A 26,909-nucleotide genomic window follows, 5' to 3' on the forward strand; every position below is an offset into this window, starting at 1 on the left:
TGTGAAATTTAAGGTTCAGATAAATATTTATTCGTAGAGGACTGGAGGGTTTTTAAAACAAATTAGCGTGCAGTGTGTCAGCACACTTTGCCAGCAACTCAATTTTTTGTTGAACTCTTTTTATACAAGAAAACTTTTCATATAAGTGAACTGAATATTTACAGTTGCATTATCTGCATCCTTTGGGGCTGCACTTATGTTTTTAAATATAGTTTGTTATTTCTTTTTGCAATACTTCGTTTTAAAATTGTACTTTTTGCATCCATGACTTTCAGGCAATTGAAGACGGCAATTTGGAAGAAATGGAAGAGGAAGTCCGGCTTAAAAAGCGGAAGAGACGAAGAAATGTGGATAAGGATTCTGGGAAGGAGGATGGAGAGAAAGCTAAGAAAAGAAGAGGCAGACCTCCTGCAGAGAAATTATCACCTAACCCACCCAAACTGACAAAACAAATGAATGCCATCATTGATACAGTGATAAACTACAAAGACAGGTGAGCACTTTCTTTTCCCCCCGCCTTCCTGTCCTGCTTCAGTTCTTTTTTCAGTCTTCAGAATGAATTGCTTACACAGCGTTTCTGAAAAGTAATTCCTCTTAGGGCTTGATCCTGGAAGTCTTCCTTAATCATAGAATCATATAGGATCATAGAATCATAGAATGACTGGGGTTGAAAAGGACCCCAAAGGTCATCTAGTTTCAACCCCCCTGCAATGAACAGGGTGGCCAACCAATAGACCAGGCTGCCCAGAGCCACATCCAGCCTTGCCTTGAATGCCTCCAGGGATGTGGCGTCCACAACCTCCTTGGGCAACCTGTTCCACTGTAAATGGAAGGTAGAGAGTTTAAATTTTGAAGACCCACCTGATAGGAAGTTGTTGAAATAAAAATACATATAAAAAAAAAAAAAATGCATTGAGTTCTACTTAGGAATGAAGTTATCCTGCTTAGGAGGTGTACTTCAGAATATGCAGCTTGAGAAGGATTTTCCTTTAATGAATGGTGCATCCTGTATTAATATCTCTTCAAATATGTATTTGAATTAATTAACCATTGATATGGATTTGTTACTGCAAGTACTCCCCATGACCTGTAAGATTACACAAAACATAGGGCCAGTGTTGTGAGATCTTGAACTACCAAAGGAAAAACTGTAGAAATATTGGGAATAATGTGTTGTATGCATTTGAGGTAGAAGCCTAGTCATCAAACCATTTCAGCATCATAAAATAATTAATAGCTTAACCTTAGGAAGAAATGTGGGTTCTAAACCAAAATATGACTTGAAGATTTTTTATTTGGCAGATTTTCAAATTGAAAATCATCTTTGCTTCAGGAGGAGGAAATTAAGAAGTTGTTAGTTAATAGCACCTTTGAATCAGATTTGTTTCAGGAAGTTGTGGTTTTGAACTCTGCTTCTATTTCCCAAATCTTAGTATAGCCTTTTTGTTCATATATCCTTTCTTAGCCATATGTTGAATTACATGTGTCATATAAAGACTGATCTTAGCTAAATTAGTGTAAAATGCATTCAGAGACAACTGTGAAGCGTTTGCATTAGATGACCCACAGAATGTAACAGTACAATTTTTACATGTAAGGAAACTTTCAGAGTTTTTGACTTCAAATGGCAAGTTGCACTTTGTTTTTGCAGCTTCTGCTCTAGATATGGCTGCAGAAGGTTAACTTAGGTAGTATGTGGTGAAGGATACAGAGCCTGATTTTTTTGGCACATTAACTGTTGAAGTGAACCATTTTGTGATCTGTGGACACTCCAGAGTACTTGTCAAAATTTGTTGTATCAGAAGAGGATTCACAGCAGTGAACAGGATGAGCAGGAAGCTGGCTACAAACTCAATATATTCACCGTTAGTATACTCATCTCATGAAAGACTCAGAATGAGCAGGCAGTGTGCACTTGCAGCCCAGAAGGCCAGCTGTGTCCTGGGTTACATCAAGAGAAACATGACTGGCTTCTCATGAGTCCCCACCTGGAGTACTGTGTCCAGTTCTGGGGCAGGCAGCACAAGAAGGACATGGAGCTGTTGGAGGGGGTTGAGAGGATCTGAGGGCTGGGGCACCTCTGTTATGAGGACATGCTGAGGGAGTTGGGCCTATCAACCTGGAGAAAAGAACGCTCTGGGGGGACCTTGTAGCAGCCTTCCAGTACCTGAAGGGGACCTACAGGGAAGCTGGGGAGGGATTTTTCATAAGGGCAGTAGCAACAGGTTGAGGGATGTGGGGAAATGTCTTTAACATTTAAATTTGGACTAGATATCAGGAAGAAATTATTTACTGTGATGGTGGCGAGACACTGAAAGAGGTTGCCCAGGTGAGGTTGTGAATGCCCCCTCCCTAGAAGCATTCAAGACCAGACTGGATGGGGCTTTGAGCAACCTGGTCTAGGGGGAGGTGACCCTGCCTATAGCAGGGGGACTGGAACTAGATGATCTTAAAGGTCCCTTCCAACCCAGACCATTCTATGTGTCTATGATCTTGCTGTGACTTTCTAACAGAGAAGCTGAAAAAGTGTTTAAATTTCAGGACAAGTAATCAGGGAATAATAATGAAGAATTTCTCATGGTTTGGCTCCCCATTCTGGAACTTCTTCCTAGCTGACCTGCTTCTGATGGGAGCTTTTACCTCTCAGTTCAAAAAGAGCAAGCATGTTACTTCCGCAGGCCTCCAGTATAGCATTAAACTGTTACTGGGGATAGTTACTGATAATAACTGATACTTACTGGGTAAGTAAAAAACTTTGCCTGTTTCTTCTTCCCCAGGAAGTTTGTATCTGATTTCTGACATACAAGTAACTGTGCTGCTTGGAGAAAAAAGGCATGCCAGTCACTGTCCTAGGAGCTTGTCTTTGTATTTTGCAAGGCAGAATCGTTTACAACTTTAAAATGTATTTATGGAGCTCTAGTCTGACAGAATTTAAAAAAGCTTCTCTACATGTTTCTCTACATTTGAGAAGAGCTCACCCATATACGGGGTTTTAGTTGACTGATTTGTGTGTGTGTGTGTGTGTGTGTGTGTATGTGTGTGTGCACGTGTGTGTGTGTGTGTGTGTGTGGATGTTCTGGTTAATGTTAATGTGAAGAAGGAATCTCCAAATAGTTTCTTAATTTTTATCCTGTCCTTGAGTTCTGTTATAGCCATTTGGTGAGAAGTATACTGTTTTCCTTGTTTATTCTAGAAGTTTGAAACAAAATAGAATAGGTATAGGAGAGCTAAAAGCTACAGTACCAATAATAATCATAGAATCATGGAATGGTTTGGAAGGGACCTTTAAGATCATCTAGTTCCAGTCCCCCTGCTATTGGCAGGCACATCTCCCACTAGACCAGCATCCTCAAAGTCCCATCCATCCTGAGGGATCTAAGCTTTACTAACCAGCACTATGAGCTGCGGCTATTAAAATAAGGTCAAAGAGAGATTATGCAGACAAATTAGCAGCATTTAAAACAAGTATTTGGTGTAGATGAATGCAGCATATGATTCTTTTGAAAACAAAATTCAGAGGCAGGTATCTAACTAGTTGTAAAATCCTGTTAAAGAACTCTATGCAAGCCAGTGGAAGTTAGCATTGAGATTACATCCTCATGGAGGTATTTCCCATTTAATAAAGCAAATAATAAAGATAGAGAAAATGAATTTTTATGCACTGTTAAAATCTTTGGCTCTGGACACTTTGTAGTGAGAACTGTTGAGCACTTCATCAAATTCGTGCTGCTACCTCCTTTCAGGCTGCTGTGCTTTCGATCCCGCTGTTGGATGATGTTCTTTAGGTTCTTGTTTGTGTTGATAAGCATTTATCTTAAGTATTGCTGAAACAAATAGTCATAACTGGATTTGCGAAACTGTGAAGTAAGTACTGTGGAGAAGTAAAAATGTGTGTTGAAATCAGTGTTGCATTCTTAAATTTTACCTATGCTCTATTACTCAGCTTTGAGTATTGAAGGATAAAATATGTACCAACTGTAGCAGAGCAGAACTACGGATGCAGAGCATTTTTCTCTTCTCTATTATAAGTGAAACCTACTTATAATCTAAATTTCATCTGTAATGGTTTAGACTGGAGAATAAATCTTCAGTAGAGGAAAAAGAACATAGAAAGATGGTCAGAATCCTCTAACTTCAAGGAAGAATGTCCTAAGTAAGACTATGACAGAGAAAAAAGATTTTTAAAGATTAATCTTAAAAGATTTTGCACTATGTTATCTTTTCTTACTCCAGCTTTTCCAACTTTTTGCAGCATCTACTCAGATGGAATACAGCTGTGGAGAGTAACTTTGGATTAAGTAATCTTCATTGTAATTTAAATGGACAGATGGAGGAAAGAGTAGGGTTTGATACATTAAGGAAAATAGCTCAGTAACTGAGGTTTTAATGTGAATGAGATCTGAATTTGCTAAGGTAGAAGTATTGTGAAATGTTAATATTAAAGTGAAGGATAGTCTTCTGGGAAAAGGTTGATACTTTAGCTGGATGAAGGAGAGGAAGAATAAAGGCTGTTTCTAGAAAAAAATGTGAAGAAGTCTGAAACTGTTTCAAAATGGTCTTTCTGAGAAAAAGAAGTGAGAATTCCCGTAAGTGAGTTAAAGCTTTGCAGGAAGTATTGAACATTCTGGAAAATATTTTTTTATTTATATTAATAAAAAAGGAACAAGGAAAGATGTAGTGTGCAGAGAGGATGACACAGTAAATAAATCATAGAATCATAGACTGGCTTAAGCTGGAAGGTACCTTCAAAGCCCATCCAGTTCCAGTCCTATGCCATGGACAGCATTGCCAACCCACTAGATCAAGCTGCCCAGGGCCCCATCCAACTTGGTGTTGGGCACCTCCTGGGATGGGACATCCATATCTCTAGTCCCGTGCCTTACCACTCTCCGAGTAAAGAATTTCCCTCTAACATCTCAATCCCCCTCCTTTAGTTTAAAGCCATTTCCTCTTGACCCATCACTATCTGCCTGTTAGTTTCCCTCCTGCTTATAAACTCGGCTTAAGTACTGGAGGGCTGCAGTGTGGTCTCCCCAGATCCTTCGCCAAGCTAAACAGTCCCGGGTCCCTCATCCTTTCTTCACAGGACAGATGCTCTGTGACCTGCAAAATTAAATGAATGCTTATTTAGCACTCAGTAAGGATAGTGATATTGGTTATGAAGACAAAAGGATAGTTTAAGGGGATGGTGAGAACGCAAATAGGAAAATTACAGGGCAATGAAATATTCAAAGAACTCTAGCATTTAGCACAGAGAACACTATTGCCAGTAAGGAAATAGAGATGTCATTATATGTGATAAAGTTAATGTTTCTTAAGGAATACCTTCATTGAATAAGGAAGATTAGTTTATACTTTAACTAGTGTAAATAGCTACTTTAGTGATAACTAGGATGGGAGAGTCTTGCAAGAAGAAACAGGGATTTTTATTTATCCTCATGCAGCACAGTCTGAGAGGAGAAGATGATTGCTTTCAGTAAATTCACCAGAGAAACAAAGAAAGCATGAACACTGGGAGAATGTAGAAATAAGTAGAATACAGAATAGTGATCACAAGGTTATGTGAATGTAAACAGTCAAAATGCATTCAAGTTAGTAACTAAAAAGAGTTTTGCAACATCCTTGGTAGGGAATAGTGAAGCAAAAATACCTATCTAGATTTAGGATTTATTCCTTGATTAAAAAATTTATGTAATTGCTTATTACTAGGGACTTAGATTCAAGGACTTGGAAGCACATTGATCCTGATCCTCCAGTGTAAAATGTACATGTTTCCTTTACAGGCTCTGCGAGTAATAAATTTCAATATATTTTAATATTTTGTTGAAATTACTTCTTGACTTCCAGTAGTATTTTGGTGCCTTTACAACTCCGTTACCTCATTTTAATCTTGCTGTATAAATCACCTGTTTAAAAGAGAGTGCATCAACCCAGATTACTGTCACTTATTTCTAGTTTTGATGATTTTGATTTATCTTCTCTTCCCTGTAAATTAGGAATGCCGATAGGATTGCATAGTATAGAGAAGAACGTGTAACATTCATGTTGTACTTTTGGAAAGCAGAGTTAATCTGGTTGTCCAGTTGAAATGCTTTAGCCTTTTAAAGGGAAGAACAGTTTTACTGGAGAGAGAGGTTTATTTATTTTCTGACTAAGGAATTTGCATACCAAATGCTTGAGCTTTGCATCATGCACATGAATGCTTACTTTCAAAAAACATCTTTTTCTTCCTTTGAAGGTTTTTTTTTTTTTTTTTTTTAATTATTGTAGAGGAAAACAAGCTGTGAGCGTTGCTTACTTTCTTGATTGTTGCAATTAAGCAGGAAAAAAGAATGGTACTTCAGACCTTATAATCCTTCAGCATCCGTACAAATCTGCAGTCCACTTCTGCCTTGCATGAGAGTTTACAGTTTAGGTTCCTGTTGGTGTTACCTGCTGCTTTGCATTACCTTTGTTTAGATAGAAACATTATATTTAAGAGCCCCATGTCCTTTTCAGGTCAATTACAGGCAATGATTTACATTTGTGATCCAACTTCTCACTGCTCATCAGCCTCAGCTAGAGTAAGGACTTAAATGGTGTGCCTAGTAGCTTCACAAAGCCTCCACCTTGTAGTGGGTGGCTGTTGACCGCATTTAGTACAACTGGTAAGAAATCTGGAGGCTGGAGTTGTTGTGTCCTACCCATGTTTCCTGCTTCATTTTGTATTCCTTGTATTATTATCACTGCCTCTTTAAAAGTAAAATGTTTAAATTGGTGGCTATATTCTAATTTTGAAAGAGCATAGCTCTGGGAGAGAGTGTTTTTCTCTGTATGTTAAATGAATTTTCCTTTCAAATTTTCTCCAGCAGTTTTCTCAGGTTGACAGTTTTTAACTATTGTAATACAGTGAGTAATGTAATTATCCATTGCTGATCTAACTGTTAATTAATTATGCCAACTGGTACTCTTTAAGTATTCAAACATGCAAAGGAAATAATTCTTATTTATAGTCAAGCCAAAGCTATGGAATATATATCCATATCTCAGAAATATTAGTTACTATTTGTACTCATTTCAGTTTCGATGATAGGGACAGGTCCACCATTTATTACTGTAGTCAGTTTCAAAAAAGATGAATCACTAAATACTTCCAACAAAAATGAATAACCTCCCTGCCTGTGTGGATTACTCTTCGAAGTTGAACATAGTAGGGTGGTTCTTCATATATTTTCTTTAAATTCTTTGCGGACACAATTTATTTGTTTTGAATGTTTGTTTGTTTAGCAAACATCATTTTGAGTTTCACTCATGCAGGAGCTGTAATTTGTATACTGTGTTTCTGGTTGTCAGCATTCATTCCAACCACTCTACATTGGATTTCAGTGTTAACAAAGAAGTGTGAGATTTGCTAGAAATATGAGAGCATCATACATCTTCATCTTTGTAATTGTCTCTCCATTTTGAATCCTAAACAGAAGGTGGTTTGATAGATGGGTTGCAACTTGCTTCTGGCCCCATACTGCCAGGGAAAAGGGGAACAAAACCAGATATGCATGAATTAAGCCTAATTGTTCCTGCATTTAATTCTACAAACAATAATACATGCTAAATGAGTGGAAGTATGTACTTACACACACATTGTAAAGAATTCCAAGGTAAAATTGGAAACATTGAGCACAAATACTATCTAAGCAAAAATCTTTTAAAAAGTTAGTAATACCTCTCAATGAGTTTTAGCTTTCTTACCATTTAGTATTTGCATGTGAGCAAATAGGACTGATGCAGTGAGCTGTCAGCTTTTGCTGTTTCACAGTCAGCTCTCATAATTTATTCTGATCCTTCTTCCCTTCAGCATGTATCTTGCTAGTTGCCAGGCAACCATAAGTGATTTTTTACTGCGCATGCAGTAGTTCTGCAAGTTGTTATTTTTTTCTAATTATAAAAGTGAGGATGGGGATTGAAATCTGAATATTGCTTTAATAATGATTAATTATTAATAATTTGCTTCATTTGTACTAGTGACACAGCCCATGACTGTCAGAAAGTGTCAGATGATTTTTCAATATAGGCAGAGAGCAGAAGATAACAGTCCTTGTGAGAAGAGATTTTATAAAGATGGTACAACAGAATAAGCTGTTATTGATCTGTGTAGACAAGATCAGGCATTCCTTTTCTATCTGTTGCATATTTCATGCCCTTAGTGCTTTGTTGTTCTTTTTTTTTTTTTCATGACCTTAAGTGATTCTCAGTAATTAATTACATCAAACAAAAGCTAGGAGGTTTTCTGTAGCATTCTTAATTTATTAGACTGTGTGAGCAAGCTGCAGTTGGCTAGATTTATACCTTGAAAATAGAATATTGCTGTGTAATAGTTTACTACTGTTATATTTTTCAAATAATACAATATAAGAGTGTATACAAGTATGTAGAAAGGAGGGGAAGGGGGAAGAATTATGGAGCTATTGAATAAAAGGCTGTGTAATTATAGGAAACTTTTTAAATAGTGCAAATATACATAACCTATTTCAGAGTCTGATGAAAATTAGGAGAATATTAGTAGCTCTTCATACTTGAATAATATTGTTAGACTGTGAAATGTATGAATGAAATGAAGCAGCATCTGCATCAGTGGTTTTCTGTTTCTTCTCAAATAGATGTTTTTGTTAGAAGGAAGGTGCTAAAATTTAAAATACAGCAGTGATAACTCAGTGTTTGCATGCCAAATCCAAATCAAAAGTTTTGAAAACAACTTTGTATTTTGTAAATTGTGTAGTGTGTTCTTAATACATCGCTCTTAGTAGTCTGAGATGAAGACAGATTCTGTTATCTGATGTGACGTTGTCACTCACAGACATCATTAACAGGATCGGTAACTTCAAATCTGTAGTATAAACGACTACCACTTTGGCAGGAGAAGTATTAAATTAATGAATTTGACTCTTTATTGTAATTCAGTACTGAAGGAGATGTGAAGATGCAGTGGCCTGAGAGCATCGCAATTATTTTCTGTCAGGAGAGAAATGGTAAAATCTGGGATGACAATTTTGTTGTCATTTTTTCATTTTGTGTATTTTGGTAATAGAGAGAGTCCCAAATGAACAAGATTTTTTTGTTTGGGAAGGTTGGATTACGTGATCTCCAGAGGTCCATTCTAGTCTCTATAATTCTGTGATCTGTTGGCTGAGGTTGCTAGTAAACTCTCTGGAGTATTGTATGAGGTGCAAATGGTCTGTCAGGTTGTCTATACTAGTATTTGTGTAGTGTATATAGGCTTGACTCTTACCTTCCCTGATGTAGTGGCGCAGTACACCTTCTTATTTCACTGTGCAGATGCAGCACCAAAAAGTATGATTTTGTATGTGCCATAATCTTTCAGAAACAGCCAGGGGGTTGGAATCTGGCAGTTACTGTAAGCAGACAAAGTAACAGGTTCTGCGGCTGCGAATCAGAAAAAATGATGATGAGGTAGGGGCATTTACAGTGTTAACATTGGATAGAACAGTACTCCAGATGCAAGTTGTCCCTAAGGATATCAGTTGGATGACATTGATTAGCAAGCTATGATTAGAACTTTAATATTATTGTCCTCTCTAATGCAGAGTGTATAATGAGCAAAAGTGTTCTGAGAACAGTAAAAAATCTTGGATTAGGTAAGCAACAGCTGCTTAAGAAATGACAAAGTTTTGTTCATTCTTCTTATTCATTGATCTCTCAGGTTCCCAAAGCGAGTTTGTGCCTCTAAAAATTCTAGTAATAGATCAGACATTAAGAGATGTCTAAGATTTGATAGGCAGGCATTCATAAATTTCATAAAGGACAAAGCTGTTCTGCACATCTCACCATCCTTATCTTCCGTAGCGGAATTGCCTCAATTAACCTTTGATCCAGCATCAATTTAACATGTCTATTAAGATCCCATGCTGTTATGGAGGGTGGCTGCGAGATTGAAGCTGAGGTGGAGACCGAGACTAGGCAGCAGCCTTCTCCTTGCTCAATTCCTATGAACGTCTTGCATGTTAAGTTACCATCCAATTCCTCCTCTCACAGAGCTGTGAGAGAGGGAAGTACATGAACATGAGCCAGGAAATGGCATGTGAATGCTCTATGCAATGAGTTACAGTTCTTCTCAGCAGAGATTTCTTTCCACTATTTTGATGTGAGATTCAAAAAGAAAAAAACAAACACAACCTTAAGCTTGTAAGTGCCATCGATACATTTAGTCTCCAAATATGTTGCAGTTATCTATAAATAAATAAATAAAACTGAATAGAGGATTAACAAAACTTTAGGAGTTCTGAACAGCTTCAAATAATATGACATGTTCCTAGACAATCAGAGGATTTTAAATAACGTATCACACTATTTCAGATAATTGAAGAAGTACAAATCACAGTAAAGATTTTCAGTACAGTCAGAATGATCTTTCCAGGAAAGATCATTAATGGAAGTTAATAACGTTTTTCACTGTAAAATCTAGTTCTTCTGATGGCAATCAGCATGTGGTGTAACCAAAGTCAATATGAACAAATGGTGCAGTGTGACCAGGAGATACGAAAACAACTATAAAACGACCGAGGAACATAAACTTAGAGTAACAGGAGGGGAGCATGCTAAGAATTATGAAAAAAGTTTAGAAAAGGGTAAGACTGCACTTGACAAAGCACTACAATATTCCTATTTAAGTCCTGATCTTGCTTTCACGAAGTTCCATGACAGTTCTGATATTATAATGGTGGTGATATTTTAGGACAGAGCAGAAAGATCTGTATTAAATTGTAAATCAATTATCTGTATCAATTTATTAAAATAGTAATATGAGATTAGAATAATTAAGAAATCACTTTCTTGTTCTTTGAAAGAAGAAGGGTTGGGGTTGTATTTTTGCTGTTGTTTGTTAATTTGTTTTTTAATGATTTGATTGTATGACCTGTGTGTGTAAGGAAGTTGTAGTAATTCTTGGCTTTGTGTTTGGTTTGTTTTTTTCAACAGTTCTGGACGACAGCTAAGTGAAGTCTTCATTCAGCTCCCATCGAGAAAAGAACTACCAGAGTATTATGAATTGATTAGGAAACCAGTGGATTTCAAAAAAATTAAGGTAAGAACATTATTGGAAGTGGAGATTCCTATATTTTTTTTTGTTAGACACTGATGTGTATGAAGTCAGTATATAAATGACCACAATATGCATATTGAATCTACCTCTGTCTTTTGGATGTTAAACTTTATCACATCCCTTGTTACGAATTTTATTTAGTTTGTATCATAGTATATTACCATAATTTCAAAGTTAAATCAGAATGCAGCAGTTATATGAATGACACTTTCAAAGATGACGTAGAATCATAGAATCGAAAAATGGCCTAGGTTGAAAAGAACCACAATGATCATCAAGTTTCAAACCCCCTGCTATATGCAGGGTCGCCAACCACCAGAGCAGGCTGCCCAGAGCCACATCCAGCCTGGCTTTGAATGCCTCCAGGGATGGGGCATCCACAACCACCTTGGGCAACCTGTTCTAGTGGACATTTCAATGTGTTTTTTCAATAAAGAACCATATAAAGAAAACTTTATCTTGAAAACTCTTGTAGGAGAATATAATAATCCCCAAACTAACATCCAAACACAGTTTGGCAGATGGGTTTTAGGCAACTAGATGATGTAACTCTGTAATGCAGTTCATATTGTACCATATTGTATGTCTGTGCAGAAAAGAAGAAATTGAAATTCCTTTTACCAGAGGAGCTCAGTTTTGTAGCTTTTGTCCCTTCCACTCCACACAGCAATTGCATGTTTCTTATACTTATTACTCAATTGTGATTTTAGTATTACATTAATGATACATTTTATTGTTCCTTTGTTTCTTTTAAATAGGCACCTGTTTTGATGCTTAGGTAGCATTTTTAAAGATAATGTTTTTTTCAAAGATTAATTCTATGTCTTGTCTGCTGTTTTTTTTTTGTTGTTGTTTTTTTCCTGCACTACTGCCTCTCCGTACTTCTCATTTTCCTCAACAAATGCAACAGGAAAGAATTCGCAACCATAAATATCGGAGTCTTGGGGATTTGGAGAAGGATGTCATGTTGCTGTGTCACAATGCTCAGACATTCAATCTGGAGGGATCACAGGTCTGACCAAACTAATAATTACACATAGAGGTTTTCCCTTCCTGATGCTTTTAGTTCTTAACTGATTATTACAGTATGCCTATAAATGCTGTATTTTAATTCTTATTTTAAGTAAAGGAAAATGACAGATTCTTAGAATTATCCAAAGTTCTCTGGCCACAGCTGAAGTGGGAGCATGCAGAGAATTTGGTTTTGAGTCCAGTTCTGAGATCAGCTTGTTTTAATCTGTCTGTAGTTCCCAGCTATTATAGGATGATTTGAATCTCTGCTGGGTGCCTGTTTATGTAAAGTGATACATTGGTTTGTGCTACCAGATTGGATGGCAGAAGGAGCAGGTATAATAGTACAGCTAATTCCAGTTGTAGAGGAAATGCTTAATAGTCTCTGCAGCTCTGCTAGTGCAAGATAGAAATTCAAGATCCAGATGTGAAGTTTGTGTATGAAGTTTTATATTCTCTTAACCCTCAGACTGATCTTTCTTTGAAAGATGTATATCCATTTTAAAACTTCGTAATAAAAAATACCAGAGTTGAGTCTCAGAGGTTTACAAAGCAAAATCTCTAACCTCAAATGTTGTAAAGGTACGATTGTGATCAGACTTGTAAAATGGGAACAGAGCATGCTGACGCAAAATGAGAGACTACAAAATCTAGATAACAGATGAGAAAATTATCACACAACATAGTGAAATGTAGCATAAGATACATATTTTTGCAGAGAAGTTTAAATTGTGTGATACAAATACAGTATTAAATTGAAGAAAGGACCTGAAAACCACTTCAATAATATGAAAGAGAAAAGAAAATTCCTTTCAAAAAGCCTAGATAAATTTAGCTGGAGGTTTCATGCTGCCAGTATTAATGCATCATCTGAATAACTATAAGTTATTGATGACCCTTTACTGAACAGGTGAATTTATATGAAAAATTGAGATGTAACAATGAAACATGCGATTAGATACAGGATTGATGAATACAACTGGTCATCTTGTGTTTATTTTTCTTATATAGAGACAGAAAATGCTTTCTGTGTCATATACATGTGATATTTTTACTGTGTTAAACTATATGGAAACAGCCTGTAAACATATCTGCTAAAATTATTTTAATAGAAATAGTGATGACTCAAATTGTGGAACAGAGCCTTTACTAAATGTCCAAAAGTAAATTACCAGTTTACTCCTTAGTCAAGTAGTAGTAAATTAGCTGTGAATTAAAAAAACAAAGATAAACCTACCCGAGAAGTACCATTAAAATTGTTGGAGGGGGAGAATGACAGTAGTTAAAAAGGGAAAAGTAAAAAGTAGTAGCTATGTGAAAAAATAATTATGCTGATGAGAATGGCATGAGTTGCTTATCTGGAACTGATCTCTTGTTATGTGGAGTGATAGATTTGCCAGGAATACTCTTGAAGGGATATAAGTATTCAAGATGTTGTTACTCTGTTTGGAAATAGTTCAACCAGCTTCAGTGTTTTTTTCCATACTAGCATACAAATATTAATTATCAGAATTGGTATTACTTTTTATTGTATAAATCCCGAATGATCTGTATCTGAGTTTTGTTTGTTGCAGTTTTTGATTTGTTTTGTTTAAGTTTCTATGCTATGTTCTTGTAACTTACTTTTTATTTCTAGTGAATTGTGGGACATTTCTCCAGTGGTCCTCCAGTTTTTAAGGTTCTTATATTTGTTGTGATAGTTTAGTTCTACCTTTGCTGTGACTATTGTGTGCACACCCAAAACAAAAAGGCTAATGTAAATAGAGCTGTTCAGGTACACAGCAACATCAAGTGAAATTCTGCATGTTTGTTTTGCTGGTGTTGATGCATATTTTTCCTTGAAGCCAAGGAGTTCCATTTGAGCCAGAATCTTAGGAGAGGTTTTCAGAGACAGACAGACTTGTTTTTTGAGGCTTTTGTGCTCAGTGAAACCTCTGCAGTTTCAAAAGTTTTTAACATTTTCAAATGAAAAACAGACATGTAGGAAGTTAAAACAGTGCATGTCTTTTGAAACAGAAAAAACTTTGTCTTAAAAATTTGCAGTATTTTAAGTTCCTTTGTCACTGTTTTTCTCATTTGGAAGGAAGTTCTGCTGTTACTGCTGTTCCTTTTATGATTCTTGTTGGAATCAGTTTTTTATCAAAGTTAAGTAAACTTTCTAGTTGCCTAGCTTTTCTGAATGAAGCTCTAAGTCTTTCCTGAGTCATAATAGCCAGTGAGCATCTACAAAGAATTCTGTATTTAGAAAGATAGTATTTTTTAAAACCCCTTTATTTTTTCTATGAAATTCTGTTAAGAAGTCTGGATCACAGTGAGATCTTAAAATATGTAATGACTGGAGTTCAAAATACAATCTTGTGCTCTTCTTTAATTCTTCTTATTTTAGATTTTAGAAATGTGTTTTCTCTAAGAAGAGATTGCAAGGTTATTGAAAGCCAACCCTAAGAACAATATGCTAGGCCTATGGGAAAGAAAAGAAAATTTGTTCAAGAGAAATTCAATCTTCTAGGGACAGGAAACTTTAAAAAATTTAGGTGTAAGAGAATGTCAGTAATGATTACTCTTCGAGGAAAAAAAAAACACTCTGGGATCTAAAATTCCATTAGTGGCACAAAACAAAAGGAAAATAAGAGCCATTTCAAAACAATCATCATCATTATGTATCAGGAGTGTCAGGTAACACTTGGGCCATATTTACAAGACATCTTAACATCTCTTAACAAAAGTCACTGGAGTATTTATGGAATAGGGATCAGGGAACTAACTGCACTGAAAGTCACTTTTCCTGAAAGGTACTGAAAGATTGTGTATTTCATATGAAGTATTCTGAACCAAGTTTTTCTAATTCTTCTTACTGAACGTACAAAGTATGAGAGTGGTTTTATCAATTTTAATGTACAGCTTGTGTAATGACAGCCAAAAATCTTCCTATTTTTCTCGCAAATAGACAGTGTTCCTTTATACAAGAAAATACTTTGTTTAGCTGAAGGAGTGAGGATGATGAGGAAATCAAATACAGTTCGTGACCCTTTACTATTGCATATATAACTATTCTTTATTATCCAAGAAGCTTTGTCTTCTTACAAAGCAAAATAGACAAGCTCCTATGTTAAGATGATTCTGAAGTCCTAGTTACTTAGAGAGACTATGATATCTATGTTATGTTAATCTGAGAAATACATTAAAAGCCAGGTGTAACCTTCTCGTATATTGATGCTTGATGTTGAAGTGAAAATCTGGTGTGCCAGAAGTGCTCAGCAAGTTACCCTGTGTTTAAGGAAGGATGTTAAGTTTGGGACAGGCACTGATTTTTCAGCCTTTTTAGATCTTCAAAAAAGGATGGGATGCTTCGGATAAATAAATTTCCTTGTGGCTGGTTTGGCTTCTGGAAAAACTAATGATAATTAACATAAAAGCTAGTCATTTGTCGCTGTCAAATATGTTACTAGACTTTTATCCAGTTTTATAATTGAGGTGCTTATTGCTGAAGGTTGTCATGTTGGGAGGTTTTCAACACTTAAAATGTAATGAAAATGTAGAGGAGCCCTGGTGGTAATAGAAACAACAAAAGAAAGCATTTAATTGGACAAACAATTGGACATTTAAAACAAGATATTTAAAACTTCTTTTTTGTGACAAATTTACTTATCTTTATTGACATTTTTTTAATTCAGAAAATAAAAAGTTAATGTTGATATTTTTTGTAAAATTCATGCAACATCCACTGTTACTTGTAATTTAAAAAGACCATACAGTTCATATGTTTCCAGCAGAAATGAAGGTCTGCAGTATGATTTCTTTTCACGTTGCTTGATTTTACAGCTCTGACATAGGTTTGTATTCACATTGTAGATCTATGAGGATTCCATTGTTCTTCAGTCTGTGTTCAAAAGTGCACGACAGAAGATTGCCAAAGAAGAAGAAAGTGAGGATGAAAGCAATGATGATGAAGATGATGATGATGAAGAGGAGTCAGAGTCGGAATGTGAGTCCCATCTAAATAAGGAAAATGGAGGGGGCGGGTAATTAATTGTTCTGATTTCTGCTGTTAGATTGAGTTTTCTGTGGAGGAACGCAACTTCTTAAAAAGTTTACTGCATTCAACTTAAATCTTTTTTTTCTATTTCTTCTGGCTGTTTATTTCTAAGAGTGTAGTATTTTCAAACAACAGAAACAAACAGAAGAGTTACGTGGGAATGGGTTTGACTGGCTATGACTGTTGATAAACCCTTTTTGTCCTATTCACACTATTTGTAAATAAAAGTACTAGAAAGCCTAATATAGTTTTGATCCATGAGTGATCAGCCTTTCAGGCATGATGCAACATGAAATTCATCACCTATTGAAAATGATGGTGCAAGTATTCTTCACTGGGACAAGGACAAATTGAAACTCAACTTGTTTCAGAAGCAGGAAGTGACACCCATTCTTCAGAGGGCCAAGTTATGGGATAGTACAGAGCTGGACAGAAAGTTCAGCAGGTATTCAGGGCGTGATGCAGGAAAATGTATTCCAAGAAGGGGAGTGACTTCTAAACCCCTGTTGAAACATTCTGCCAGTGTGTTCTCTCCCTTAGTGAAATTATTTGTCTTTTCCATTTCGAAATTTAATCTGGTGCCTATATACTGTTCCACTGATTAACTAATGTATTTCAAGTGTCCTAGCATACTGATGGCCACAATGGAGCAAGGATTGACCATACAAAAGACCTATCTCCATACAGCCTTTCAGTTCTCTTTGTTGATTTGTGTTTCTTTGGTGGAGGCATAATCACCAAACTTGAAGTTCCTGCAGATTCAGAAATGTAATATAGTAGAAATGGAGGCATCTATATTCCACTTCTTGCCCCCAATATCTATACTCTTCAGCTGCCCCTTCTGTATGGTTAAGAAACACTAGTACTTTGCCCTGAACTGTACTTACAAAAACAAGCAGTTCTGTAGGACATACTGTTTCAGAAGTTCATTTGGAAATCAAGCACTTAATACGTTCTTGTGAAAGGTGTTTGTTCTAGGTTTGCCAGTCACCTCCACTTAGCATTCCTGTAGTTTAAAATGACACGATTTTTTGCTTGTACAAAGAATAAACCTGTCTATATAGAAGTAAGAAAGTGTTTTTAGGTTTGCATCTTCTCACAGAACCAGGTACTACCTGCTGAACATGAAAAAGAGGAAGTATAACAGTTAAGTTATACTCCATAGCTTAATACAAATTATTGCTACAACAATCAAGAAGTAGAGAAGTAAAAGCAAGTATCTCTAGTTAATTGTTCCATGGTCCAGATAAAGAACAAAGCGAGTATCTTTTGCTGCTACCAGGTGAAGATTTCTAAAAACAGAAACAGCATTTAGAAGTTGATAGCTGATCTTCAGTAGTTTATTTTATTCACAGTCATGTACATTTTTACACTTTCTGCAGCAAAATCTGTGAAAGTCAAAATCAAACTGACTAAAAAGGATGAAAAAAGTCGGGAGAAAGGAAAGAGCAAGAAGAGGCAAAGCCGAGCAAAAGCCAAACCTGTTGTGAGTGATGATGATAGTGATGAGGATCAAGATGAAAATGTAAGTTTTGTTCACTGAGACTGTGGAAGTGGTTACCGTGATTGCGTCTCTACCCTGTCCTGCTTGCTGTCAGAATTCTCACCTGTTCATGCTTAAGCACATATTTAATCTGTATTCATCATCTTGAGAAAATTTGGCAAGGGTGTTAACTGTATCTGGGCGTGTTTAGGAGATCTGGTCCCAGTGCTGAAAGACAAGAAGTCTGGAGCTTATTTCTTGGAGCTGTTCCTACCTTCTTTGAACTTTTAAACCTCATGGATTGTTTGCTTTCATCCCCAAATGAAAGATTCTTAGCTTGATTTTTTTAGTACTAGAGTTGCTTCTATAAATGCAACAAATGGAAAAAGAACTCTTCCCAGTTGTTATTAAACATCTGTATAGATAGAAATACTTGATCTTTCCTTACTTGGTGTCTTTTCTTCACTAAGGAAGTCTGCATCAACTGCATTAAATGTCTTGAAAGAGAAATATCAGATAACTACATTTCCTAAGACTACTTTGATGTGTCAATTTAATTGTCATCTTTCTTCCCTTTTCTTTCTTTTTTCTTCTTTTACAAATTCCACAGAATAGCTGGCAAAGAATTTCTCACTTGTCTTGTGTCTCTTACCTCTAGGACCAGTCGGAAGCAAGCGGAAGTGATGATGAGTGATCCATAGGGTTTATTTTCTTGGCAGAACTGACCCCTTCCCCTTCTCTTCTCCCTTCTCCTATTTTACGCCCAGTGAATTCATTTTGTCAAATAGACATTGGGTTGTTTCTGTATTCTCATTCTCTATAAATTAGCTTTAGGATAGTGCCAGACAAACATATGATATCATGGTGTAAAAAAAAATGAAAAAAAAAAAAAAAAAAAGTAATGTTGTGACCAAATGGGCCTCAAAGATTTAAAAAACAAAACAAACAAACAAACAAAAAAAAAAAACAACAGAAAAAAAGCTTTTGATGGAAAATGTGCGTTAGTAGTATATTTCTATGGGCTGGATTTAGCTTGGTAATGGTTTGATTTTGCCTGGTTTTATCATTTGATAAGAAGTTTTTAAGTGGCATCAGAAAGACAAAAAAAAAAAAAAGTCTTTTGTAGCATTGATAACCAGGAGAAGCCATTAGAAGTCACTGGTTATTTTATTGTTCATCAGGCAGTTTTTGAGGTTTTTATTTCTTCTGTATGGTTTTTTTTTTTTTTTTTTTTTTTTACACTGTGGTACATATATGCAACTTTGTTTTATAGCTTATATTTGTACAGTAGTTAGCTTTCATCCATTTCGTCCCATTTATGTTTTTCCACTTATGCTTGATGATCTTCAGAAAAATGCTTTTTGAATTGTATCAAATTTATGTCTACTGTAAACTTTGCTTAACTTTTTTCTCCTTGATTAAAAAAGTTGGGTTGAAAAATGCTATTGAATATTGCAATCTATATAGTGTAATGGATGGCTTCTTTCATCAGACTGATCTTCTATGTTACCAATGTGGATTATCACCTTTTCCCTAAAGTGTACTTAATCTTTGCTTTCTTTGCACAATGTCTTTGGTTGCAAGTCATAAGCCTGAGGCAAATAAAATTCCAGTAATTTTGAAGAGCATGGTGTTGGTGCTTTCTTAATAAAGAGATAATCTTACTCAATAGATACAGTCGTGTGTTAATGAGTTCCACAAAAACCTTCTCATAGTAAGAATGAGTGTGCAAGAGGGTTGCCTGTAGAGAGGTCCACTGTGACCTATCCTGAACATGTTAAATTGAAAACTCATTCTGATACTATGGAATTGTCCACAGAGACTAAGCATTTGATGCATACTAAAATAAAAATAAAGCTGAAGTAAAACATTAATTTGAATTGTAAATCATTACCTAATTACAATTCAAGCAATTAAGCAATAAATTAAATGTTTTCTTTTTATTTCAAAAAATGTATGCCTACAAGCATCAGTGGGCATAAATACAATCAGGTACATAGGCAGACATCTATGCAGTCAGCCCATCTACAAATCAGTTTATTTAAGTATTCCCCTGAGGTATAAAGGTACTAAGATGTGGTAGTGAAAGTGCTTGAACTACATAGTACCTACAGTTAATTGTCTACTCTGTGTGGAAATCAAAACTTCTTGAATTTGACATACATTCAATAAAAAATATGCAAGCCTACAACTTCATATGCAAACAGAAACTTTCTTTGTTGCCTGAAACAGATTTTCAGTGAGTGTCTACATTACATGTCTTTATGCTGCTCTGCTATGTATTGACCACTTCCAGTGTTTCCTCTAGCTCAGTTGAACAGTGATTTTTGTCTGGTGCTCGTTTGTGTGTATTAGACCCACAATGAGAGCGTTTGTTACCTTCAAAGAGCCTTAGCAATTTCAAGCATTTCATTTGTTGTAGGAGAGACATAATGGTGTTGGATGGTAACAGAATGTCCTGATAGAGGTAAAGATTGTTTTTCTTGGTCATAAATCCACTGGGAGCAATAAGAATAAAAATGAAAGCTTTCTGTCCAGATTATTTTTCTTTCACTGCAGAGTAAGTACTGTAATTTACATTACGTGTACTTGGAAACAAATTGAAATAAGTTTTGCGGAACATTTACTTAGGCATACACTTTCATGATCTGTGAACGTTTTCTGTGTAGTTTCTTAACATAAGGCAAATGTTAGTTAACAGAGTTTGGTCATATTGAAAAATGAATCTTTTCCAAAATAGCTTTTTGCCAAACACACTCTGCGTATGCCCTATCTCAGTGGGGGATACTGTCTTTCACAGAGAAATACATTGATCTCAGAGGGACATGTTGATTCCATCAGTGTGTAGAAGTACCTGGAGCAGCTTGAAGAAAAGGTCCTGGGATTCTTGAAGGATTCCAGGTTGAACATTTCCAGTCAGCAGTGTGCCTTGTGGCAAAGAAGTTTAACACTGTCCTGGGATGCAATAGAAATGTTGCCAACAGGTCAAGGGAGGCTATCTTCTTTTTGCTTGGCACTGGTGAGACCACAGACGACAGACACAGGTCCAGTTCTGTTCTCTTTAGTTCTGGAGAGACCTGGACTTGTTGGTGCGAATCCAGAAGAACACAAATAAGATGGCTAGGGGACTGGAGTATCTGATGTGCAAAGGGGAGGCTGAGAGAGTTGAGAATGTAGAAGGAAAGGGCTCAGGGGTAGCCTTACCAATATGAATGAGTGAATATGAATGACCTGAAGGAAGATTGCAATGAGGATGGATTTGGGCTCTTTTCAGCGGGGTTCAATGTGAGGACAGGAGGCAGTGGGCGCAAACCAGAACGCAAACTGTTCTGTCTGAACATCGAAGAACACTTTTTACTGTGCAAGTGACAGAGCACTGGCATAGACTGCAAAGAGGGGTTGTGGAAATCTTCAAAAGGCACCTGGATGTGGTCCTGAGCAAATGACTGTGCATGGCCCTGGTTAAGGGATTGGGCAAGGTGTCATCCAGAGACTGCTTCCGCGTTCAAACTTTCTGTGATTCTGGGATAGTTTGGTATGCAGAAACCATACCATATTCAGAGATAGCTTACCAAAATAATATGTATATATGTATTACTTTTTCACTTTAAAATGAACTAATTTTACCAACCCATTACATAACAATAAACAACTGGCTGTAGACTTCAGTTGCTGATGACTTAAACTGTATTTTAACAAGCAACTGAGATACAACAGGCGTAGTATCACATTACCCATCTGCAAAGTGCCTGATGACTTTGTAGTGACCTAGATTGATTTATTTTTAAGAATTATTTTCAGATGGATGTTCAGCTGGAGAATAAAACTGAAGAAGGCAACCACAACATTTTGTTAAAAAAAAGAAGTAACTTTATTTAATTCCATTATTAAACCACCTACTGTTGATCTTGTTATTTCGCTTATGAGTTACGTTGCTAAACAGACTAATTTTTAATCATTATCTTGTTTTGTTTTGTTCCTGTGCAGATTTACTGTACTTTTCAAGATAAGCTTTTTGCTAGTAATTACAGCACATTAGTATGTGAAGAAAGGTGCTCAGGCTAAGTTATTCTCATACACAGAGCTCTAAATTCTTTCAAAAAAATTAGGAGAGGAATTATTTTTTTAAGTACAAATATATTGAAGTTACATACACATATTTTCTTTTACATAATTCCTTTTCAGATAGAAAATGAAGACATATGAAGTACTTAGAATACTTCGGGGATGTATAAGGACAATGCTCATGTCCAAATTAAGAGGAAATAACTCATTTGCTACCTTAATTTCAACATCCATCTTGAAGCTGTCTAGTAAAATTGGTTACAGTGTAGCTTATGCTCTGGGGGACATTGGAAAATAAAGTTAAGTAGTGGGAGATTTGCTTGTTACTTCTGGTTCTCCTGGGAAGTAGGCAGCAGGATTAAGTGGGACAGCTGAATAACGTTTAACAGCTTTATTTCAAATGCTATTAATATTCATTCTTTCTTCTCCTCTCACACCTTCTGAGATAATAAAAATTCAAAATTACTTCAGTATAAATGGCTTCTTGCTTAAATGTGGCTAGTCCTAATTATTAAGTATTGCAGTGTCGTATTTCTTAAGACCTATGTGTATTTTTGTTTTCCTTGACATGTTAATTGCTTTCAGAAAAAAAAAAAAAAAAAGTAAAAAAAAAGGAACCATGCTGTTCTCTTTTTGTTGCTTCTCTGGCTCTGGAGGTGTACTCTTCAGTCATGCAGCTCTCAAATAAAGCTGGTAGTTCACTGGTTGTTGAAGCAGTGAGATGAGGAAAGGGCAAATGCATGGCAAGTACAATCTACACCTTGTGTGCACTAAAAGTTAAAGCAAAGCTGCTGTAATAATAAGCCTCAAGGTAGCCTGCAATTAGTAAGCTATTGGTACATGCTTAATACTGTTGACAACCCAAAAAAGTACATTAATAGCTTTATTAGTAATTCACAGTCCATTTTCACTTCCTCATTAAAAAAGCTTGGAGAATAAGATTTATTGAACACATGATCTAGTCTACAATGCAGTTCACAACAGGTTAAAATGAAGGTGTTACAAAGGGATTTTTGGAATGGTCTCTTCTCTTTCTGCTAATTCTCTTAAAATCTCTTAAAATCAATGCAAAAAAAAAAACAAAACCAAAAACCAAAAACCAAACCAAACCAAAACAAACAAAAAACAATAACAACAACAAAACAGATCAATGTTCTGTCCTATATAGGAACTTGCATGTGACCTGTAAGCTGAGACATGAATGCAAATAAAGGTTCTATAGGTTCAGGGAAGGGGTGAGCAGAAGTAGCACACCTGTGTTTTGACAATAGCGATAAAGGGAAGATAGGTTAAGAGCAGCCAAAGAGATAAATGATGCATAATTTTGATTCATTTGCAGTATAATTATATTTTATTTTAAAAGGAGTCCTTCTCTAATTTTGATGCACTGAGCAAGATATAGAAAGCAGTTAAGGCAGAAAATTATCAGATAATATGAGACACTTTGCAATATCTACCTAATTCTGTTTTACTGAAGGTGAATATTCCATTCAGAAGGGACAGAACATCGTACTTTGAGACTGTACAGACCTACATTTTAAATGTTTAAACACTTAAGTTTGTGCTTGGGGTAACTTTGTTAATTAAAATGAAAACCAAAAAATGCCTTGAAGGACTATCCAGATGCAGTTTGCTTATTCTTTGTGATGAAAGTTAAAAAGGTTGTGTTCAACCATTATTTAAATATGACATGAAAGTTAATTAGAAGTTGCTGTACCATTTGTATTTCTCCTTAACAAGGAGCTCACTCTTCAGATGAGACAAAAAGATCTTGCATATTGACCCCTTTCATGCATTTGTCACTCCTTCTCTTCAGACATTTATAGGTCTTGCCTACATCTTCTGTACCTGTTAGGGCTGGGAATGTGGCGATATTTATCATACTTTTCACTCTACTGTCATATGAAGAAATAGATGTGCTGAAGAACATGCTGAAATCTCTGCCTCGATCTGACACTTCCATAAGGTTCAATATTTGTATTCCCCTGCCTCTACTAAAAGGACCTTGAGTTTCAAGCCCTGTGGTATTATTACTTACCTATTTTCACATCCACAGAAGACATAGTGAAGACAAAATTAATCTCTAATTGGAGAATAACAGTTTGTGTTTTTTCCCCATATACAGCAAGTTGCAGTTGAAGTCTGAATGACAACAAATATCGCATCATGAAGTTCCTATGATTTCTAAGTGACCAGAAGATGTGTTGGAAATGATACCTGGATTTTTCCAGATAAGGCAGCTGTTTTCTGAGATTTTGCTTGATATTCAGTGTCTTGTTGTCATGTGCAGTCCATTGCTATGGTGACATTAACTCACATTGCCTCATTACATTCACCATCTCTGGCTGAGCCAGCAGTCTTGCTGTCTTGCATCATTACTACCTGTGAATACAATGGTTGCACCGTCTGTTCTTACACCAGGTAAAAATAATGTAGACCGAAAAGACTGTAATACTGAGATAGAAGTACACGGTAAATAAAAGAGAACTATCTGCATTCCAGACCTTATTTTCTTCCTCTGAAAGATCCATCGTTTCTGGGGGAAGTGAGTTTATATCCACTTGTGTTGTTTCTTATTCCATTTTACTGTAGTATATCTAGTATGTACATTCTCCCTTCTGCGTTTAAGCTTCATTGCTCTTCTGTTGCCTTTCATTTGAATCATTCTCATATGCACGTAGATGCCTTGCAGACTAGAAGCAATTGCTGCTTCATTGTGTAGCATTATTTCCCATCTCTTTTGTCCTTTTAGTTTGAAATGAGAGATGGAAGAAGAGGGAGAAGGGCATTCTCTGACCATTCATTTTGAGATTCTCACTGAGACAAGGACACTATGTTGGTATCGTTGCCGTTGCCTGCAAGTACAACAGTAGGGACACTTCAGTGTTCCTTCAGTCCCTGAAGTTCCTCTAAGCAGTTCTTAAGGTCAAAGAATGAAGTAGTGAAGCTGAGCATGGCTGATATGCTGTAATTATTGCTGTCAATGCACTTAAGCACTTGGAATCAATAATTAATAGAGGTATTTAAACTTCACAGTTCATTAACTGGAACTGGACTTGGCAAGGGGCTCAATGAAGGATAAGAAAGTCTTCTATAGGTACATTGACTAGAAAAGGAAATCTAGGAGAGCACATCCTCCTTAGGGAGCAACACAGGCAGGCTGATAGAAACAGACAAGGAGAAGGCTGAGGTATTCAAGAATTTTTTGCCTCAGTCTTCACTAGTGACTGCTCTACATACAGTCCTCAAGTGGATGGCTTGAAAGGCAGGAACTAGGGGAATGATACCTCTCCTACCATAAACGAAGATCATGTTTGTTACTGCTTAAGGAACCTGAACATCCATAAGTGTGTGGGTCCCAATGAGATGCATCCCAGAGTCTTTAGGGAATTGGCTGATGTAGTCACCAAGCCACTATTGATGATACTTGAAAAGACATGGCGGCCAGGTGAAGTCCCTGGTGTGTGGAAAAAAGGCAGTGTTGTGCCCATTTTTAAGAAGAGTAGAAAGAATGACCTCAGGAACGACTGACCTGTTAGCTTCCCCTCAGAGCCAGGAAGATCATAGAACTGATCCTCCCGGAAGTTATGCTAAGGCACAAGAAAGAGAGGACAGTGATATGTGAGAACCAGCATGGCTTCTCCAAGAGCAGTTCTTGGAAAGATATGAATTTGATGGGTGAATTGCTTGATAGATGAGGAACTGGTTGCAATATTGTACCCAGAGAGGCGTGGTCAGTGACTCAATGTTCAGATGGAGATGGGTGAAAAGTAGTATCCCTCAGGGGTCAGTACTGGAACTGATGCTCTTTAACATCTCCGTCAATGACATTGACAGTAGGATTGAATAAACCCTCAGCAAGTTTGTGGATAACACCAAGTTTTGTGGTGTGGTTGGCATGTCCAGGGGATGGGATGCCATCCAGAGAGACTTACACAGACTTGAGAAGTGGGCCCAGGAGGACCTTCTGAGTTCCAGCAAAGCCAAGCGCAAGGTCTTGCACAGGGTCCTGGTTACCCCCTACTGTTAGTACAAGCTGAGGGATGTAAGGATGGAGCACAGCCCTGCTCAGAAGGGTTTGGGGGTACTGGTGGATGGCAGGGTTGGAAAGGATATCGCTGTCTTTTTCTCCTTTCTCATTCTCAGAACATAATTACCAGGTTCAGCCCAATTGAGACCCAGTCATCGAGCAGTAAATTAAATGGAGAAGCTCTAGTTTAGTCTTCATTGCTTAATGCAAGTGACACATTTTTTCTTAGCAGGTGACATGCAGTAGTTCTGTCATTGCAAGTACATCTGGGGATGGTTTTCAAACTGTGCCAGATCCAAATGCAACTTAGCACAATATACATGACTGTTCTGGTCTCTGGAGTCATAGTAACTGGTTCAAATCAGCCCTTACAAGTGAACGTGTTTGTCTGGATGGTGCACAGACATTCATAAAGGAGTACACTTTTGGTTGGCCCAGCTGCGTGAGTGGGCAGCTTTCCCCCCTCTGGGAGCTCAGGGGAGAACAACCCTGCCCAATCTCATCCTAGCCTGTGACATCCCTGCTGAACTCAGCAGTTTGACCATGTTCTGTGCGCATCACAGTTCCTCTAACCAGGAAGCACTGCTTGGTTCCTTGAGACTCCTTGCTCTTAACAGCTTAACATCTGTGTGATGAGAGACATATGGCCTAGGGAACAATCCTGCTACCTGTCTTGGCTTTCCTCACCAATTTCTGAGTGTTCTTAGCATTCACCCTGGAGTCACCTATATTGTAATTTAACCTGATGGGATCAATCAGAGTAACATTAGGTAGATTAAATTACAGACACTAATCCAACAAATACCAGCCACCTGCATGAGGCCTATTGAAGCTCATCTGCTGTTTGCAAAAATGATCTGTTGTTATTTTAAAACTAAACAAGTTTGCACAACTAAATGTTTTCTTACTTAACCCAGAATTGTTTCTGTCCAGGCACAGGATGAAAAAGTGCAGTACCAGATAGAGAAAGCTTCATGGAATGCTATCAGTTTAAACTCCAGAATTCACTGACCTGCTATGCAGAATTGACGTAATTTGCAGAATGACTTTTCTTTTCAAAAGAGGGATTCACTATATGAAAGAACTCTACACTCTGCTGTTCAGAAGGGGAGAGACTTCCCCTGAGAAGTTGCCAGAAGGCTGTCTTCAATGCTCCTAATCACATCATCCTTTTCAGTTGCTATCCCGC

General features: G+C 36.8%; 1 protein-coding gene across 4 annotated transcripts in view; it reads left to right on the forward strand.

Annotated features, from left to right (window-relative positions):
• Positions 1-19,248, forward strand: part of SMARCA2 (SWI/SNF related BAF chromatin remodeling complex subunit ATPase 2) — a 106,872-nt gene extending 87,624 nt beyond the window's left edge. For all 4 annotated transcript variants that reach the window (XM_085214268.1, XM_085214271.1, XM_085214270.1 and 1 more), the window contains 6 exons: positions 276-493; positions 10,972-11,077; positions 12,006-12,107; positions 15,959-16,091; positions 17,525-17,667; positions 18,284-19,248. In XM_085214268.1, coding sequence (XP_085070394.1) covers positions 276-493; positions 10,972-11,077; positions 12,006-12,107; positions 15,959-16,091; positions 17,525-17,667; positions 18,284-18,319 — 738 coding nt within the window. In that variant the 3' untranslated portion in view covers positions 18,320-19,248. The remainder of the gene's footprint in view (positions 1-275; positions 494-10,971; positions 11,078-12,005; positions 12,108-15,958; positions 16,092-17,524; positions 17,668-18,283) is intronic.
• Positions 19,249-26,909: the final 7,661 nt, after the last annotated feature.

The sequence above is a fragment of the Meleagris gallopavo genome, chromosome Z (assembly GCF_905368555.1).
Source record: "Meleagris gallopavo chromosome Z, MGAL_WU_HG_1.1, whole genome shotgun sequence".
NCBI lineage: Eukaryota > Metazoa > Chordata > Aves > Galliformes > Phasianidae > Meleagris > Meleagris gallopavo.